The sequence below is a fragment of the Biomphalaria glabrata genome, chromosome 4, assembly GCF_947242115.1.
Source record: "Biomphalaria glabrata chromosome 4, xgBioGlab47.1, whole genome shotgun sequence".
Classification (NCBI taxonomy): Eukaryota; Metazoa; Mollusca; class Gastropoda; family Planorbidae; genus Biomphalaria; species Biomphalaria glabrata.
This window is the reverse complement of record NC_074714.1, coordinates 48859513-48880335: the sequence shown is the minus strand read 5'-3', so window position 1 is coordinate 48880335 and position 20823 is coordinate 48859513. Positions and strand designations below refer to the sequence as shown.

At 37.5% G+C, this 20823-nt stretch overlaps 1 protein-coding gene and 1 non-coding gene across 4 annotated transcripts in view; one reads left to right on the top strand and one right to left on the bottom strand.

The window, feature by feature from the left end:
• The window catches only part of LOC106052448 (uncharacterized), a 122632-nt gene that overhangs the window by 82768 nt on the left and 19041 nt on the right, over positions 1 to 20823 (top strand). For 2 of the 3 annotated variants that reach the window (XM_056027285.1, XM_056027284.1), the window contains 3 exons: positions 9922 to 10082; positions 16024 to 16175; positions 16948 to 16993. In XM_056027285.1, the coding sequence (XP_055883260.1) occupies positions 16050 to 16175; positions 16948 to 16993 (172 nt within the window). In that variant the 5' untranslated portion in view covers positions 9922 to 10082; positions 16024 to 16049. Of the gene's footprint in view, positions 1 to 9134; positions 9248 to 9921; positions 10083 to 16023; positions 16176 to 16947; positions 16994 to 20823 lie in introns of those variants that run through there. The other variant, XM_056027286.1, reaches the window with a different exon arrangement.
• Positions 2829 to 2912, bottom strand: Trnal-cag (transfer RNA leucine (anticodon CAG)). The gene has a single exon. It is a non-coding gene; the product is annotated as a tRNA-Leu (tRNA).

The following is a 20823-nucleotide window of genomic DNA, read 5'->3' as shown; positions in this document are numbered from 1 at the left end:
GTGCTCGTAAAGGTTACCACTACAATGTAAACGGAAGTGTTTTTCTTGACAAAGCTTATATGAATTCACCCTGTCTTTCTGGTAAAATGTTTGTACACATTATTTGTTTTGAAACCCTATATCGAATCAGGCAGAAATTATGCACAATTCTTTCATTCTTTACAACACAAGAATAAACAAGGTTACAAAAGACAGTTTGTGTGGAAACACAAACTCAAAATCGGCCCCCGAAGTGGTCCACCCAGGCAGGCTTCAATATTTTCAGAAAGAACATCTGAATGAAATTATATCAAAGACAAATGAGAGATAAGAATTAACCAAAGTGTGGGATAGAAGCTGAATAGTCCCCTTATAGGCTGCCTCTTTAAAGTAAGTTTGAAACAAATACAAAGTTATAGCATTTATATAGCGCTAAGTTCATGCTTATAGTATGCTCAGAGCGCTATGGTGCAATCTCATTTGTGGACCAGTGGGGGGAACTAGGAGAAGGTTTTCTGTGCTGCCTTTAGGCGCTCAGTAAACACAACTTTGCTCGAGTCGGGTGTCGAACATTGAGTCCCCTTCTTAGGTAGCCAAACCAAGCCACGTTCAAGCGTACTTAGCCTCTCGACCACACTTCCTACATAAATAATGCATAACTATACAATTTTCTAGCAGAGTGGCTAGTATGTCGGCGTGAGGAGACGTGAGCCTTGAGTTCGAATTCAGGTCGTCCCGCGTATTGAGAAAGCTAAAAGCATGAAATATTTTTACAAAGCTCATATCAACTCACTCTGTCTCACTGGTCCAGATTAAGTGATAGGATCATAGCGTATTGAGAAAGCTAAAAGCATGAAATTGCGCCAAACAAAAACAACAAGTAAAAATATTTATAATCGTACAGATTTATTATTGTTAGTCTAGATCTATTACTAATTTAATTACATGACTGATCTAAACAAATGGATACAGCTACGCTTAATATAAGAGTTTTTTAAAAGCATTGTTTATTTTGCTTGTTGCTGTTCGGTTAAATGTTAATAGCGTCACTGGCTAGATTCCTAGTTACTACATTCACCTTGACTCAGGATTTGAACCAAAGACGTTCGGATTAGCAATGACGCGCTTTCCATATGAAGTAAAAATTAAAAAAATGGATCACAATTTTCAGCCTAACTTACGCTCCAACAAGTTTCAAGGGACGTCAATTAGATATTTCATTAGATCGTTTTTATGTGTTGACATTAACAATCTCGTCTAATTCTTGTTTAATCAATAGTTATTCTATTTTTGGCTCAAATGACCTTGACCCCACTTATTGTACATCCGATCGTAGCGATGGGGAAAAAAGTGAACTAGATATACAGTTTTTTTATTTCTTTCTAGTTAGTTGTTTTTTCCAAATTGTCTTTTTTGTGATCTTGCGCTAAGATAGTTTTTATGTACTGCCATTAGAGCACAGAGTAGATCTTTATCTTATCTTATCTTATCTTGTATAATACAGACGTTACTTCAAAAAAGAGGATGACTACGTCCTTCGCGTCATGCATTCAGTCATGCATATTAACCAATGACTTAAATGTGCCTTTATCTTTGTGTTTTTCAGAGTATTTTATTAAATTTTGTTTTTGTATTTGAAGATTATGGTTCAGTGTTTTATTTATAATTGCTACTTTACTTTTGCGTCTTCTGTCCTGTAAATATTACAGACGTTACCTCAAAAAAAAAAAAAGATAATTACGTCTGTTACGAGCAGATGAGACTCTTAATCATATAGCAACAGACTCAAATATAGTAGATTATGAAGACTTTAAATCTTGATTAACAAATAATAATCTATCTATACAAACTTCGTTTACATTGTTCCATTATCGCATCCTTCTCTCTCTTCATCTTTCAACACGCATTCGCACCATTCCACATTCACGCCATGCCGCGCACATAACCACGTCCTACGCTTTTCATGTGTCAATCTTGTCATGCATGTTGATCAATTATTTATTGAATTCGTCAAAGGAACTCAGAGATTAACTACAATTAAAATATCTAATCATGGAACTATAATTAACAATTAGACTATCAGGTAGGAAGTTTTACTATACCTTTTTCTAAAGGCACTTTCTGGGATCTAAACAAAAAAGATCTAAAATAAAGAGCTGTAACTAACACGCTCCAAATCAGGCTTGAAGGATATATACACATTTTTTTTTCAGATGTATGTTACGATGGACTTGAGTGTTCAAAAATTTTCATATTGTCAAATATGATTTGCAATACTTTAATGTGAGCTGGAGATATTGGTTTAGGTGATCAATATGCTTTTACAAAATAAAACAATTTAGACCTCAAGTAAAAAAATATTTCAGAATATTACGTTTCGCAGGGTGCAAAAAATAAAATGAATTGGCCCCATAGAGAAAGAGAGAAGGAGATTGAGAGTGGAGGAGAAAGAGAAGTAAAGGGAGAAAGAGAAAAAGAGAGAAGAAGATTAAGAGAGAGAGAGAGAGAGAGACGTCACAGATACTAGAATTGAACAATAGCACGGTGGGACGTGTAATAAAAGAAAGGAATCAATAAAAAGATGCAAGGTTCCGCCTCAATAAATAATAGAAAACTAGAGAGCAAACCAACGGGCGTAGCCGGTGGGTGATATTAATATTAATGCGAATTGTTCTCATCTGGATGGGGGCGCCACAAGTAGAAGCGCTGATGTAAATGATTTTTTCTGTTATAGTTTTTACTCTTGACAACGGGCGTAGCCAGTTTGTAATGCTAGTTAGATAGTATAAATGCCTATTAGGTTTAAACTTTTTCTTATAATAAAAAAAAAAATTAAAATAAAAAATAAATGTCAGAAGTGGGATTTGAACCCACGCCTACAAGAGTAGACTGCGACCTGAACGCAGCGCCTTAGACCACTCGGCCATCCTGACATACCAAAATAGTGTTCTGACTTGAAACATACTGAGTATGTCGTCTTTGATTTTTTGAAGTCACGATGACATTGTGGAGGTTTATTTTACACTCGCAAGCGGCCCCGTGGCATTGCAGGTCAAAGGTCAGAATTTTGAAATTTTGAGTTCAGTGAGACAACCATCTACATTTATTTTCAGTATTATCCTTGTAACCAGAAGCTGGGTAGGGCACGTATCCCGTATGGGAGACGAACGTATGCCAAAGGCTGTCTTTTTTGGTGAGCTAAAAGGTGGTCGACGTGACAGAGGCGCCCCACGGAAACGCTTCAAAGACCAGCTTAGGCGTCAACTTTCCTTGGCCCGGCTTGGCTAACATAGAAGAGAGCACCTGGTTGCATGCGGCTTCCGAACGAGACGGCTGGAGGTCACTCACAAAGGCCGTGGGATAAACATTTGCGACCAAAAGAAAATCCGCTGCCGAGGACAAACGCAGACGGCGAAAAGAAAATCTCTAATCGACCACCTGCGAACAATGGTTTTGCTTGCCATGGATGTGGCAAAATATGTAGGTCACAGCTGGGGATGCGCAGCCACAGGAAATACTGCACTCTTCACTAATCTTCGGACTCGAAGACAAGCCTTATTATTATAGAAGCAACTGTTAACTGAAAGAACGAATCGTACCTTTGATATGTACAATAGATACAATTGTAAAATCTTGCATTCAAAATGCTGCACTACATGTGTATACGTTCACGATAAACAAAACAATGTCAAGGACGCTAAGTTGACCTTCAATAATACAAACGGAAGAGCTTGGAACATTTGATTCTGCAGTGCCCCAAAATACACACAGTTATTACTGGAAAGGCCCATCAGAGAAATGGCATATAAAGCGATCACCTCCCCGTAATTTTTATCTATTCTTATTTATTTTGAAAGTAACTGCAGAACTAATAAATTGGTATTACATATAATCTTCTACATTTCCCACATAGCCACTTTCGTTTTCCCTCATACAATAAAGCATAGCTGAAGGTCAAAGTTAACATGTAAGGACATTTCCATTGTCAAAACGTTTCCGGATAAACGAGAATAGGTCCGAACTTAAGGCGATTTTAAAGCACCAATGGACATCGGCCAAAAAAAAAAATAATCGCATATTATGCTTCTAAATAGATGGGGAAATAGTTAGCTAGAATAGCCAAGGCTAGTCATTCCGTTAAAACAAATTATTGAGGAGTGTTCGCTCAAAATGACCTTTTAACTCAAAAACTTTTCTACGAACACCCCTATAATAAGCTTAAAAGCCATTAATGATAATTTAGTTATTGATTAATTTATCTGTTTTTCTTTTTGTCTTATTTGTTGTTATTGTTTGTAAATTGAAATCTGAAAATAATAGGCCTATTTTTATATGAATGGCAATGTCTTCGATTTTGAAGGTTAAGGATGAGTGCAGTACATGTTTCACATGACTACGCACGCCCAGCTGCGACCAGCATATTTTCCCGCATTTCGTGCAGGCAAAGCGTGACCTCCGTGACTCATATCACGTTGGCTGTGGGCAAAGCCGTTGTCCACTGGCGGTGTATTTTCTTTCCGTCTAAAATGTCTCGCAGCCTTTAAATGTGAGAGCTCTCCAACTATCTCTCTCAGAGGCCATCTGCTACCAGCTACTTTCTTCTATGCCAGTGAGGTTGAAATGGCGCCTCAGTTGATCTTTATATCGCCTATACGGGTGGGGATGGTGGGGGCACCTCTGTTTTGCCGTCCTCCTTTTTTTAAAAACTGGCTGGCTAACCTCTTGTCACTAATTAATGCTATTAATATGTGTATACATGTTTAAAAGAAGTATAGTTTAGGCACCTATTTTTATGCTATAGGCCTACCTATAGGCTACAAAAAAAAAAACAAAAAAAAAACGTGCATTATCCAATATAGGTCATCTTCCGACATGAATGAATTTTTTTTATATCAGGTTTTTGCAAGCCCTAGGGTACGTTGTAATAGCCACACATTGTTTTTTTTAATGTGGTTAACAGGTCATCATAAGGTCTACTGGCGGTTGTGTGATCCTGTTTCAAATCTCTTCGTTTGTGATAGGGTGTTTGTATATCAGCTCAGTTCCATTACTAGGAGTCTTCTCTCTAATCCTGAAGTTAGCTTCCAAGATTCGCAAGCGTTATACAAATGTGGGCATCGCATCTCTGTGATTTAGTGAAGAGAGTTAGCCCTATGCTTTTTTTTTTATTTCAAGATTGTTTAGAGTGTTGCAAGTGCAGCTGTGGACTTCAGTTCTGTCTATCCATCCTAGTAGCGCTACAGGCCGTGGAGAGGGGCTCTGGCCTGCTTCAACACATCCCTAAATTCAGATTTCTCCTGAGCCTTTCGTCTCCACCCCCGAAACCCAAGATGTTTTAGATCTGCCTCCATACACCATCAATCCATCGCATTCGGGATCTGCCTTTGGGTCAATCAGCGCGTACCGTGTGTGTGTGTGTGCGGGGACTGATTAAGTCCACTGAACATGTGTTCTTAAAAAAATAATAGCCGCAGTTCGAGAGTCCATGATATGGAGAGTAACACGACGTGGGCTAGACTATAGGAAGGAGGCGCGAGATAGAATTTTGTAGTTTCTTTCTTTCTTTAAAAGAAATATTTGATCACAAATTTCCTAAGCATCGACATCAGTTCCAAGCAGAGAAAGGAGATGTGGAGTACGGGGAAAGTGAAACCAAATTTAATGCCACAAGGAGGACAAAAGTTATAGTTATGCTTCACGGAAGAAATTAGATGATAGAACTAATTGAAGCTTAATTTACTATATTTTAATAAGCTATTTCGCTATTTTTTACGGCCTTTCGCTCATTACGACTCCCGCGAAAATTACGCTCGCAGATTAGGTTCGACCCCTACCGCAAGTTGACTTGAATTAAAAATTTAATAGCTGATATAGAAAAAGATTCAAATGTATTTTTATCGCCCAATAGCTGAGGAGTCCTTTCCCATGTATAGCTTTAAAAAAAACATAGCTTACTAATAACACTCCGTGTTTCATGAAAAAGTAACTGTTTATAGAACAGACCTATATGTATTATAATATAGATGTATATATGGTCTGTGGTTTGTGGTTTTTCCCACCATATATTCCAAAAAATCTCCATATATATATATATATATATATATATATATATATATATATATATATATATATATATATATTTATATATATATTAACCCTTAAGGCGCGTGTGGTAGTTTAGCCTCCATTTTTTATGCACTCATTGTAAAACAGCTCTGCACTATAAGGGTTAATAGAGACTAAATAGGACGAGACTATAGGGACAATAAATACAACCTTGCATGGTTATTGGCTCTCCACTAGCAGAAGCCTGAGTTTGGATTCAGGTCGTTCCCCTCCCCTTTTTTTTTATTTTTAGAAATGCTGTTTCTTTTTATTGTTAATCTATATCTATTACAAATTTAATTATAAGACTGATCCTAATCAATTAATGTATTATACTAACACCGATAGCGTTATTATTTAACAAGGTTACAAAAGACAGTTTGTGTGGAAACACAAACTCAAAATCGGCCCCCGAAGTGGTCCACCCAGGCAGGCTTAAAAAAAAAATAAAAAAATAAGACATCAGTTAGACCAGGGGAGGCGCGGTGGCTGAGCGGTAAAGAGCTTGGTTTCCGAACCGGGGGTTCCGGATTCGAATCCTGGTGAAGACTGGGATTTTTAACTTTGGAATCTTTAGGCGCCTCTGAGTCCACTCAGCTCTAATGGGTACCTGACATTAATTGGGGAAATGTAAAGGCGGTTGGTCGTTGTGCTGGCTACATGACACCCTCGTTAACCGTAGGCCACAAAAACAGATGAACTTTATCATCTGCCCTATAGACCACAAGGTCTGAAAGGGGAACTAGTTAGGCCAGGTTCACATCTAACTTTACATTCACTTTCACCTATCCTTTGATCTGCTGGACCGTTGGGGCACTACACAAGATCTGTTACATTCTTTCTCCATTCTTATCTCTCATTTTGTCTTCGATATAATTTCATTCTGATGTTTTTTCTAAAAATATTGAAGCCTGCCTGGGTGGACCACTTCGGGGACCGATTTTGAGTTTGTGTTTTCACACAAACTGTCTTTTGTAACCTTTTTATTTTTTAGAAATGCTGCTTCTTTTTATTGTTAATCTAGATCTATTACAAATTTAATTATATGACGATCCAAATTCATTTATGTAAAATCATTATTGCAAAAGCGTTATTATATGAAAAAAGTATTTTAAAACTATTTTCTTGTTTAAAGATTATGGTAGCAAAAGAAATATAGACCTCCACCTCCCGAGTTTTTTTTTTTTTAAACCTTTCATTTGCATTCTTGGCGAAGTCGAGTAGGCTTGTAAATAATGATGATTGAGATTTAAAAAAAAATTGTATTCTACAGATGGTATCTAGTTACAAACGTACCAGTTGGTTTCGTATTGATTACTGACCTTGGCATCAGTGTTCTTGGATTACATTGAAATCCTTTGTATAGGCGGTGTGTGTGACTACATTAATCCCGAAGATGAAGTCGTTTTCGAGTCAGAAGATCTAGACACTCACCCACGCAGCCACCCGACCTACACCCACTCACCCACGCAGCCACCCGACCTACACCCACTCGCCCGTTACAGCGTAGACATAATATCACATTAGCTTCTTGGGTAGAATTTACCGGTACGATATGTTACCAGAGCTTTTTGAAACGAATGCGACTTTGAATCGCGTCTTTTGACCGCTGACAATTTCCTGGTTTAGTGTATCTTGTCGTCGTTTGATTGGTGGGGGGGGGAGGGGGCGGAGAGGTGAGTGAAAGAAAGAGATAGAAAGAGAGTAGTAGAGGAATGAGGAAGAAAAAGCAAAGTAAAAGAGAGTTCGATAAAGTGACAGAAAAAAACAATCGAGAAACGGAAAAAGAGAACTGGGAAGAAAGAGAGTCTGAGAGAGTCTGAGAGAGTCTGAGAGAAAGTAAGAAGTCTTTAGAAATTCAGATTCAAAGACAGAGAGAAAGAGAGAGAGATGAGGAGGAATATAAATAGGGAAAATCAAGAGGGTGTCAAAGCCTTGAAACGAAGAGAGAGAAGTTGAAATGTTAATGAAAAACAAAATCATTCTTATTGTTACTTCACTTTTTGTAGAGAGCCTTTATACAATAAAATACAGCGAATTAACTTTTTTGTAGAGAGCCTTTATAAAATAAAATACAACGAATTAACTTCTTTGTAGAGAGCCTTTATAAAATAAAATACAGTGAATTCACTTCTTTGTAGAGAGCCTTTATAAAATAAAATACAGCGAATTAACTTCTTTGTAGAGAGCCTTTATAAAATAAAATACAGCGAATTAACATCTTTGTAGAGAGCCTTTATAAAATAAAATACAGCGAATTGACATCTTTGCAGAGAGCCTTTATAAAATAAAATACAACGAATTAACATCTTTGTAGAGAGCCTTTATAAAATAAAATACAGCGAATTGACATCTTTGTAGAGAGCCTTTATAAAATAAAATACAACGAATTAACATCTTTGTAGAGAGCCTTTATAAAATAAAATACAACGAATTAACTTCTTTGTAGAGAGCCTTTATAAAATAAAATACAGCGAATTAACTTCTTTGTAGAGAGCCTTTATAAAATAAAATACAGCGAATTAACATCTTTGTAGAGAGCCTTTATAAAATAAAATACAGCGAATTGACATCTTTGCAGAGAGCCTTTATAAAATAAAATACAACGAATTAACTTCTTTGTAGAGAGCCTTTATAAAATAAAATACAGCGAATTAACATCTTTGTAGAGAGCCTTTATAAAATAAAATACAGCGAATTAACTTCTTTGTAGAGTGCCTTTATAAAATAAAATACAGCGAATCTTTTTTTTTTTAAATATCACTTTCCAGATTTATATTCCTTGCAAAATTGTATCAAATATTCAAATCATAAGACGCTTAAGACATAGTGCTAATGGGATATTCCCATTATAGTGCAAGCAAACTTTTAACAATGTCCATAACATTATGAAAAGTAATTTATTGTAGTGCTGGTACATTATAATGGTGGTCTGCTTGTCTAATATTATCGATGTGTCATTTAGAAATGATATATATATATATATATATATATATATACATATATATATATATATATATTGAAAAGCTTCTATCAACTCAGTCTGTCTGGTACGAATCTTGTACACGTTATTTCTCCAACTTCTCATTCTCGGATCATGTAACAATTAGTTGTTCATCGTCGCTGACACCACATGATTCGATAAAAAATCAACCAATTAGTGGTAATTAAATATCTTATTAGGTTCTATATAGAAAAAGGGAGATATATCTTGCAGTATTGATATATGACATTAATTGTACACTTCTTTCCTTTATATTAGCTTTTTTTTAATAGTATTTTTACAAATTTATCCTTTTGTTTAGAAGAATTTATATATAAAAAAAATACAGATGCTATTTTCCTGTATACGTTTTAATGGATTAGGCGCATTCATGCATGGAGCAAACTCATAAATAACAAACTTATGTTTACAGTATCGATAGCCTAAGTATTTTAATCAAATGTTTGATAATTGTGGAACATCTTTTAGAGTTGTATTATCAAGTTTCTAATTTCACTTTTTTCCCTTTTTGTTTAAAATTTTCTCTTTCTCTTGTATCTTTCTTTTATTTCTCCTTTATTCTCTTTCCTGACTTAGTGTCTTTCTCTTTTAATTCGTTTGCTTATCATAGTGTATTTTTTTTCTTTTATTTTCTCAATCTTTCTATCTACCTTTGACATAATGCAGGGCCCCTATTATTTATTTATGTTCTCTCTGTCTTTTTCTCTTTGTGTGTGTGTCTCTCTCTGTCTCACTCTCTCTCTCTATGTGTCCCTCTCTCTATCTTTGACATAATGTCTTCCTCTCTATTATTTCCCTCCCTTACTAAGAGTAACTTTCTCTTCACTTTTCAGACTCCTCTCAGATTGATCCATCCCCTCACTTCCGGTTGATCGTGGGATGTTCCACACTTGGCGGGAGACTGACATGTACGAGACAAAACAAAAGAGCCTGCCGCCAGGACAGACACCCAGGCAGAGACACGTTGCAGACCTGGACATGTCATGGTGACCTTGTTAGTCTGGATTCTTAACTATTCTTCTATTTAAAATGTAATCTGGTTATTAGCCTTTTTTTTTTTTGTTTGCCGTCTGAAACAAAATGCTCATCTTTTGTATTGTGAAATGCTGTGTAGATTGTGTTTTTATTATTATTTTCTTAAAGAAAGAATCTTTGCAATTTGTCCAAGACTTGGATTCTAAGTGTGACAGAAAGAGAGAGTCTTTTGGTGTCGAGACCACGATGGTAGAGTTTCTGATTTGAAACTTAAGAGAATGACCCCAAAAAGGGAAATAGTATTTCTAACAAAGACAAATGGGCTTAAGAATGGGCTGTCTTTTATAGGGTATATATACAACTTTCGCTGTGTTTTAACACGTACTACCTTTTAAATCTTGTTATAAAAATGGTTTTTATTATGTGCATGCAATAAGCATACTTAGTCTTTATTAAAACAAAAGCGCACGAATTTGGAAGACGATATGAAAGCTGCAGAGCCTTTACAAACAAACGTACATAACACTGCCTCGCCCGCCACCCTTTCGATATGCCAATGCTACAACCCTAAATATCGACAAGTCCAGCAGATCTTTCCAATAAAAACAACAAGAACAATTTAATAAAAATAATAATATTTGGGAAGAGTAAATGCAAAGAATAAAACAATGGCTTAAAAGATCAAGTCTGTGCAGTAGATCCTTCTCATAAAGCCTTGTAAAGTAAAGTAAGTTCCCATTTCAGACCTTGTGGTCTATAGGGCAGATGATGTAATGGTAATCTGTTTCTGTGGCCTACGGTTAACGAGGGTGTCATGTAACCAGCACAATAGCAAAACGACCAACCGCTTTCACTTTTCCCCATCTAATAGAGCTGGGTTTACTCAGAGGCGCCCAAAAATCCCAAAATTAAAAATCCCAGTTTTCACCAGGATTTGAAATCCGGACCCCGGTTCGGAAGCCAAGCGCTCTACCGCTCCTCCAATAAAGCCTTGAGAGAGCTGAAAAAAACATACAACAGAAGATTGTGTTAACACTTATGGAATTACATTATATGTTATAGTTTCGACAGGAGGCGCGGTGACATCCGCCCAATAGACAACAAGGTGTGAATAGGTAACTTTTTTATATTTCGACATTCTTCTCCTGCAGAAATTTATTTACTTATTTTATTTGCTTTAACAAAAAGATTGTCGGCTTAAAAATGGTTTATGGAAATGGAATTCCAAAGGAATGGCACGAAAAATAGTATTATAGCCAGGGCCGGATTTAAATACATGGAGGCTTTGGGGCAGTAGCCCTGTCTGCTCTCCCTTAATCCGGCCCTGATTGTAGGTAAGCAACACGTTGGACACAGACACGTTATTCCAGGTATTAGTTGTCTGCAAGAGTTCCAATATCTCCACCTGCAGTACACTGAAATAGCACACATTTTGTGTCATGGGTTGAACATTTTATTGTACAAGGGATGTCGAAACGCCACTACTACAGAGACTTGTATTGTACAAATATGTCGAAACGCCACTACTACAAAGATGCATGCATATATAGACGGTGGACTTGACATTTCAATTGACATATTGAAAACATCTTCACCCATAGCCGTGTTGTCAATGGCGTTCATGCTCGCATCCTGTCGTGTGATGTGCTGGTATCTGCAGATAGTCTGTCTGGTATTTCGATGGCACGCGCACTGGCGCACCTCCTCGGGGAAGTAGTAGCTACAGCGGACATCGTTTTATTCAATATCTTGCAGACTCGTCATGAGTGCATTGCTATATATATAGAAAAGTAGCTGATACGAAATTTCAGGTTTAGTACTAACTAGTTATCAGTGATTACATAGCGCATTGGCATTTATAACATTGCTAAGAGATCTGATCATATTACGCTAATTCATAACTTCACATATCTATTTGGTTCTATACGGTCAGAAGTGTTGACAATATTCTTTGGTCACTTACATTCTATCTTGAGTTAGCAACCTTTAATAAATTACTGCATTGCCTCCAGCTTGAGAATTAATGTAATGCACATTTGAGACATAAAGAAAATCCGCTGCCGAGGACAGAACGGCAAAAAGAAAATCTTAATCGACCTCCTCAATCTATGCGACCGCAGTGGGCCCCGCACTTTCATATGATCCGCACTTTCATATGACCCGCGCTAATTCAAGGTGTATAAATTATTAAATTAAACCATTTTATAACTTAAAACAGATTTCCAGCGCCCTCCTGTCGATTTACCAGGAGCTCCTGGAAATCTCACGAAATTGCAAAATATACGAAAAAGTCTTTATAATATACGGAAATATATAGACAAAAATTGTCATTTTGGGTTGTCATTCAATATGGAAAACGCCAATTCTACGCGCGATAAATAAAAAAGGCATCATGCATTAGACGTAATTGTGTAATCTGGTGAAAGAATCTTCTCGCGCCTCAAACTAATGAAGAATTACTTGAGGTCAACAATTCTCAAAGATAAATTGAAACATTGGGTTATTTTTGCTATTGAGCGTGATCTATGTAGGAAACAGAATTATGATATACTGTATGACTTTTCTACACGCAAGGCTCGTAAAGTAATTCTGTACGTAGTAAAGAATGAATAAAATGCAGAGATGAATTTATTCCTAATACAAACTCTTAAATTTCACTTATTATCCGCTTCCCTTCCCAAACTTGTCCCCGCTAAATCCGTTTTGCATAGGGCCCCACAATGTTTAAGTCCGTCCCTGCTATTTAGTGACAGGCTAATATACATAGTAGATTACTTTTTCTCTTTCCATGACTTCTTGGTCACAATGGTTAAGTCCGGCGCTGCTATTTAGTGTTTGTCAAATGTTTGTTTGTAAAATGTTTCTCATATTTCGAATGTTGAAGATAGTTTACTTCCTAGTCCAAACCTCCCGCAGGACGAAGAGGGGTGGGAGCGGGCAGGGTTTGAGCCCGGGACTATCGATAAATCCAAACGACAGTCCAACGCGCAAACCGCACGACTAGGCAGCCATCCGTAGTGACGGGTGAATACTACTTGTTCTCCCCTCTTCTTTTTTCTTGGGTGTAACTCTATCCGCAGAAATAAAAGAGTGATCATTCCTTTACTTCTTCTTCTTCTCGTCCAATATATATATATACTTTTATATGTATAAAATAAGCATAGACCTATCAGGGCCGGCGTTAAATAATTAGAGGTCCTAGGCGAAGTGAATTTGGTTGCCCCAAATGAAATAGAAAAATAAAAAAATAAACTGCGAAAAAAAACGAAATTTATTTTTAAACGTTTCGCTATTTCTTCTCTAAAAAATTGTCCTATATGAGGCCACTATTAACCGGATGCCCTAGGCGACTTCCTAGTTTGCCTATGTCAAAGTCAAGTCCGGCCCTGGACCCATCTTAATGTCTTACACAAATATTTCGTGAATTTAACCAGAAGAACTTTTAAAAAGCTTCCTAAACTAGACAAGTTCCTTGCGAAGGCATTGTAGACTAGCATTGTAGAGTAGCGAATAGCGAAGGCATTGTAGAGTAGCAAATAACGAAGGCATTGTAGACTAGCGAATGGGGAAGGCATTGTAGAGTAGCGAATAGCGAAGGCATTGTAGACTAGCGAATAGCGAAGGCATTGTAGACTAGCGAATAGCGAAGGCATTGTAGACTAGCGAATAGCGAAGGCATTGTAGACTAGCGAATAGCGAAGGCATTGTAGAGTAGCGAATAGCGAAGGCATTGTAGACTAGCGAATAGCGAAGGCATTGTAGAGTAGCGAATAGCGAAGGCATTGTAGACTAGCGAATAGCGAAGGCATTGTAGAGTAGCGAATAACGAAGGCATTGTAGAGTAGCAAATAACGAAGGCATTGTAGACTAGCGAATAGCGAAGGCATTGTAGAGTAGCAAATAACGAAGGCATTGTAGACTAGCGAATAGCGAAGGCATTGTAGAGTAGCGAATAACGAAGGCATTGTAGAGTAGCGAATAGCGAAGGCATTGTAGACTAGCGAATAGCGAAGGCATTGTAGACTAGCGAATAGCGAAGGCATTGTAGACTAGCGAATAGCGAAGGCATTGTAGAGTAGCGAATAGCGAAGGCATTGTAGAGTAGCGAATAGCGAAGGCATTGTAGAGTAGCAAATAACGAAGGCATTGTAGACTAGCGAATAGCGAAGGCATTGTAGAGTAGCAAATAACGAAGGCATTGTAGAGTAACGAGTAGCGAAGGCATTGTAGAGTAGCGAATAGCGAAGGAATTGTAGACTAGCGAAGGCATTGTAGCGTAACGAGTAGCGAAGGCATTGTAGAGTAGCGAATAGCGAAGGCATTGTAGGGTAGCGAATAGCGAAGGCATTGTAGAGTAGCGAATAGCGAAGGAATTGTAGACTAGCGAAGGCATTGTAGCGTAACGAGTAGCGAAGGCATTGTAGAGTAGCGAGTGCAATGTGCAAATCAAATGAAAACTATGAACGTATAGTGAGTAGAAACACTTTTTGAGACCAAATTTATTGTAATTGTGTCATTCCTCCATGAGAAGTCTAAGAGCTAATTCCTACAAGATTCGGGTCTCACGTTCATCTCTGTATGTAAACTTACATACTTAGAAGACGCAAGGGGATGCAAGCTCGCTCCAAAGATCGGTTAAAGGCAGCTTCTACAGCCTCTTACCAACTGTTGCCCTCGGATTTGGGTTCCTCTAAGAAGTTGAGACGTCATGATGACTTCTGCTTTCGCGTTTCTATTTTCGGCTTCCGTGTTATGTCGGACTTTGACAAACGTGTGGTTCGCCCTTCCTAAGGATAAGGAAATGCCCCGCGAGCAGGGCCGGTCCTAGCAATTGCGGGGCCCTATGCGAAACTGATTGCGCGGGGCCTAGTCTAGGTGAGAATAAGGATAGTAAGTGAAAATTAAGATTCGGTATTAGAAAATAAATTTGGCTTTGCATTTTATTCATTCTTTTCTAAGTACAAAATTGCGATCAAGTTGACTTTACTTTACGAATCTTGCAACGGTTCCCTATGACATATTTTTATGCCAGTGACTATATAAGTTAATACGGTATTGGAACTTCCGGTTTTGGGGAAAAATTGTCCGATCATTAAATTTTATTGCATGAAAGGTGACATTGGCTTTTTTTTTATATCGCGCGTAGGAATGGCGTTTCCCATAATGAATGACACACACAAATGATAATTTTGTCTATTTTTCATGAGATATTTATGAGTTGTCAGGAGATTTTAATTAGTGCAGGACATTTCCAAAAATTTTTCGTATATATTTTGCAATTAATAATTACACTTAGAATTAGCGCGGGGCCTATGAAGACTCGCGGCCCACTGCGACCGCATAGGTTGCAGTGGCCTAAGACCGGCCCTGCCCCGCGAGTCTCATTAGAGGTTCGGTCATCGTTTCACCCAGGGGACGAGTGCCCCGTGCGAGAAAGGACTTACCTATTGGTGACATGATCTCAGTATGTGATTCGTAGGAACTATTTTCAAAGTAGATCATATTGCGTCACGTTCAGTGTTTTTTCAACCTATATGGATGACATTCGAGTGTCGCATGGTGGCCGTTGGGACGAGGTTTGTATGGGGGGAAAATTTTTATTTTTTTTTAGGATTATTTTTTGATCAACGAGAAAACCATTGTCAACACTGCTATTAGTGGCGTAGCTAGGATGGGGGGAGGAGGGGGGAGAATTTGAAAATCCCCCGGGCCCCCACTTAAGGGGGGGGGCAAATGAGTGTTTTTACATTAAAAATTAAATATTAAGAAAAATGCTGGGCCCCCAAAAGAGGTCAAGCCTCCCGGGCCCCCAAACGATGGAAAATTCCTAGCTACGCCCCTGACTGCTATGACTCATTTTGTTATTTTTGTTTTTCACATCTTAACCGCTTTTGCGGCCTTATTAAGTGTCAATTGTGTAGTCTAAATGATGTTTTTTTTTCCCTTTCTTTGATCGTCAGGTGATTAAATCTGTTGTGCAGAGTTAATGTCCTTGTACAGCATGACAGTTTGGCTGCTTCTAGTCGCAGCGTTAATAGTTTCGGCTGCGCCAGCGACTCCCAGCGAAAACCCAAACCCTATGGTTCACTACGCGTGCTTGGATTCTTGTTCGGTAAGTTTCCTACTTCGTAAGAAGACGATTGTGTATGTGTGTGTTTCCAAGGTAACGATGAAGAAATAAAAAGTAAAGTTCCCCTTTCAGACCTTGCGGTCTATAGGGCAGATGATGTAAAGATCATCTGTTTCTGTGGCCTACGGTCTACGAGGGTGTCATGTGGCCAGCAATACGACCAACCGCCCTTACTTTTCCCCAACTAACGTCAGGTACCCATTAGTGCTGGGTTGACTCAGAGGTGCTGAAATTAAAAATCCCAGTCTCGTCCAGGATACGAACCCCCCCCCCTCCGGTTCAGAAGCCAAGCGCTTTACCGCTCAGCCACCGTGCCTCCGATAAAGAAATGGACTATAAGTTTTGGTGATGTAGGGTGATGAAACCACGAGCTGGTCTGTCATAATTTATGTTAATTTAAGTCACGTTGAAAAGACTATGTCCAGACGTTGAAAAGACTACGTCCAGACGTTGAAAAGACTTAGTCCAGACCGTTAGACACTCGAATGAAGCTTAATAGGTAAAGGCCACAGTCGAGTCTCTGTATGATATGTGAATCAATTTAGTCAGTGTCTATGAAATGTGAATCAATTTAATCACTATCTATGATATGTGAATCAATTAAGTCTATAGATCTATAACTCCTATATGTGAATCAATTTAGTTTATAAATTTATGGCTGCTGTATGTGGATCAATTGACTTGATATCTTTATGTATATCTATGGGTGTGGTCTGTTAATGAGTAATTTATATATATTTTTTTTAATCCTCAGGATCAAGTGGGTTGTACTATTCACGGGAAACCATTCTGTTTACGAGGTAAACAAATAGATAATATTTGATACGTATTGACATACATTTTGTTGGAGAATTCATAGAAATTCACCAACTATTTGGACACTCATGTCACACCAATTATTTGTGAACAGTCCACTATAGTAAACAAAGAGTAGGTATAAACGAAACCTCAGTACAAATGAATGAACTTTTAGAGTCTTGAAGAGATACCGGTAATTGAGAGTCTTTTGTACAAAGCGTATATCAGCTCTGTTTGTCTGGATGTCATCTTGCACACTCTACTTCTCCCACTTCCCATTCTCGGGTCAAGTTGAAAAGTTGCACAATTATTCGAAGTCGATGACAACACATGATTGATTCAAAATAAGTTATGCTATTTCATTCAATGTAAGCTTTCTTTGTAAAAAAAAAAAAAGTATTTTTTTTTCTAAGTTGTTATTAAAGCTTCTTTTTAAAAATCTTGATTGGAAATGGTAATGATTTTCACAATGCTTATAATTACGGACTCTTGTTTGTCTGTTGTAGTGGAATATTTTACACGACATTTCTGACACTTCTCAGACAGAGTGGAAACTTTGCACAATTAATCCTTGTCGATAACAATACTTGAATCAATTTTTAAAAAATAAATCACTGAGTTACTCAATTAGTTATTAATTAATTTTGATTTATATAGAAAACTAACATTACCCACCAGCTTCGAACTGTTGATTTGTTTATTTGAACATTTTTTCTTACTTATTAACAGAATAATGATTTAAAGTTTAAACGTTTCCGATACATTTCTTTGGCCAACTAATTTTAGTATCTATTACGTTGGACTGGACCTGCCCATAAACTCGAGTATCACTTCTCGTCGCCTAGTCTTACGTGCAGTATGCTTCAACTTTTCAGCTTTTATAGAAATATTTTCAAAGGCTCTTTAACGTTTTTATACACCATGCATCCATTTTTTAATCAAGTGCTACAATCATGTTGGGATCGAGTTTATAAATTCTGTGTCAACTTTTATGTAGATCGAATTACTAAAATTTAATTGTGCGAACAAAAAATAACTAGTTAAAAAAATATATGCAATTTTTTTTTCACCCGATAAAAGACTTGAACCACTGATCCTAATATATAAAGTCTGATATATATATATATATAGTTCGTCCATCATGGTTCGATTATGATCACTTTGTCATCCAGGGGCCTGAGGGCTTTGCACTGGAGGTGTTATGCCTCCTCATGTGGTTGGTGAGACCCATGTGAGCCCGGAATGTTCGGCTGCACACTGGGCATGTTATTCCAGCTGGAGCCAGTGTCATTGGCCTTGCTTTTTTTCTCTGGCGTTTTTCGTCTGCCAGAGTTGTTCTCTTTTCCTCAGCAATCTGTGCGCCAGTTTTCACAGCGCGACGCCATAATGCTCTGTCATGTGCCTCTGTCTTCCAGGTGGCTGGGTCTATGCTGAATGCCTTCAGATAAGCTTTGAGGGTGTCCCTGAAGCGCTTTCTTTGACCACCTTGCGAGCACTTTCCTTGGCTTAGTTGGCCATACAGGAGACGTTTAGGGAGGGATGCGGCGGTCTTACGTTCTGCAGACGTGTCCAGCCCATCGCAGCTGGGACTGCATCAGGATTGTGTGGATGCTTTGCAGATCCGCTCTTCGAAGAACTTCAGTATCTGGTATTTTGTCTTGCCATTTGACATTCAGTAATTTTCTTAGACATGTCATGTGGAAGTGGTTCAGTTTCTTTGCATGTTTTCTGTACACTGTCCACGTTTCTGAGGCATAGAGCAATGTAGGGAGGATTACAACTCGATACTGTCCAGAGTGAGCTATTAGAGTGTTATCAATATTAGAGGAAATTACGCACAAAAAGTGAACGGAAATATAATCCTGTACATTTCAAAATGTCCGCTTTAGTAAAACAAAAAATATCATCTTTGGTAAAATTTAACTGCTGCGGTTTCTATCATGAAAGGTATTTAGTTGTCCTGAGCACATGGAAAATCAAAGCAGGTTATAGTTGTTGTTTCTTCGTCAGCAGCAAGTGAGAATTAGTGATTATGAGTGAGGGGGCAGGAATACAAATTTTATATTAGCCTTGTCACCGCCTTGTGTACAGAATAATAAGCTGTTTCCAAAAAAAAAAAAGTTCTTGAATAGCTCAGTGGCCAAACACACCGGCCTCCCATAATGGAGGCTTAAGACCTTGAGTTCAAATTCAGACTTAAGCAACAATTTTTTAAAATAAGCATTTGAACAGGCAGCAAAAGAATGCTGCTTCAGTTGCGCTATACAAAAACAATAAATAAAATATTTCCAATCGCATAACTTTATTATTGTTAGTCTAGATCTATGAAGAAATAATTGAAAGATTGGTTCAAAATAATTGATGCAATTTCACATTCTAGAAGCTTTGTCTAAAGACTTGTATTTTGAACATCAGGATCTTAAGGGAGCCCCTCAGGCCATTCAGCTCTTAGTGGATACTTGGCATTAGTTGGGAAAAAGTAAAGGCGGTTGTTCATTGTGCTGTCCACATGACACCCTCGTTAACCGTGGGCCACAGAAACAGATGACCTTTACATCATCTGCCCTTTAAACCGCTAGGTCTGAAAGGGGGAGTGTAAATGAACGTTGAATGTCAATGAACGTTGAATATTAGAGACTGATTGAATGGTGTAATACTGGGTTCTTACTTCCTGAAGTGCTCTAGACACGTGACGAGACAAACACTATACGACTGACTCAAGTCCGTTCAGCAGACAACATTAAGTTTATTTACAACATAATAATAATATACTGCACTCCTTGTTAGTGCTACAAGTCAAGAAATAATAATCCTATCCGCATAACAGCGGTATCAAAATTATCCAATACGTTAACAACAAATCACGTCCGCATCTCAGCGGGTAACAATAAGAACAATTACTACTAGTGACACTGGAGCTTCAACTATAGATATCCATTGAAATACGAATAATACCTTAATATCCAATAAGCACATTATGAAATCGACTCTCAAATATTATTAATCAACAATGACTAGTCCTTCGACTCTCATGCTATATACATATATATCCACCAGTCCAGGAAGAAACGTCCAACCTTCCTGTACCGGGAGCAAGACCTTACTGACTTGACTTGACTTGACTCTAAGTCAACTTTTCATTCTACTTCCTGTTTTCTACATCAGGAATTCCACGTGTCTTTTAAACTATTAACATGACGTGAACTTTAGATCATGCAATGTCAACTAAGACTGTGACATTACGCCCTTTCCCTCAAAAAAAGATTTTGAAAAAATCTTTTAAAAAATTTAAGTAATAATACTATTAAATGTATAGTCACATCTTTTGAGAGAAAAAACAATCTATACAAATGTACAATATGTGCTATAATCTCTTGCACATGTCTTATCATGCTATCAAAAATTTTGATGAGACTAATATATGGTCTCATTTGACCTTACAATATTTGAAAAAATATCTGTCTGTGATGACAATACTCATAGTTGTCAACATTACTCAAAAAGCAAATGTTTCTTCTTTACACAAAATTTCAAAGTAAATTCTTAATTCCTCAATAGAATGCTTTCAATATTAATTTTACAACAGAGTGAGAGCAGCCGTGAAAAATGCTCTTATACTAATATACTTAGTTTATCCAATCAGGTTACATAATCAAATGAAAAATATTGACAATGGTTACATGGTCAAATGAAAAAATATTGACAATGTTCTTTAAAATAAATCAATGCAAGTGAAATATCTCTATAATAAATATGTATGTTGTCTCAATGGTTTGTGTACGAAAATAATGACAATGTTTTGACAATGCAACTAAATCATGAAAGTCAAGAA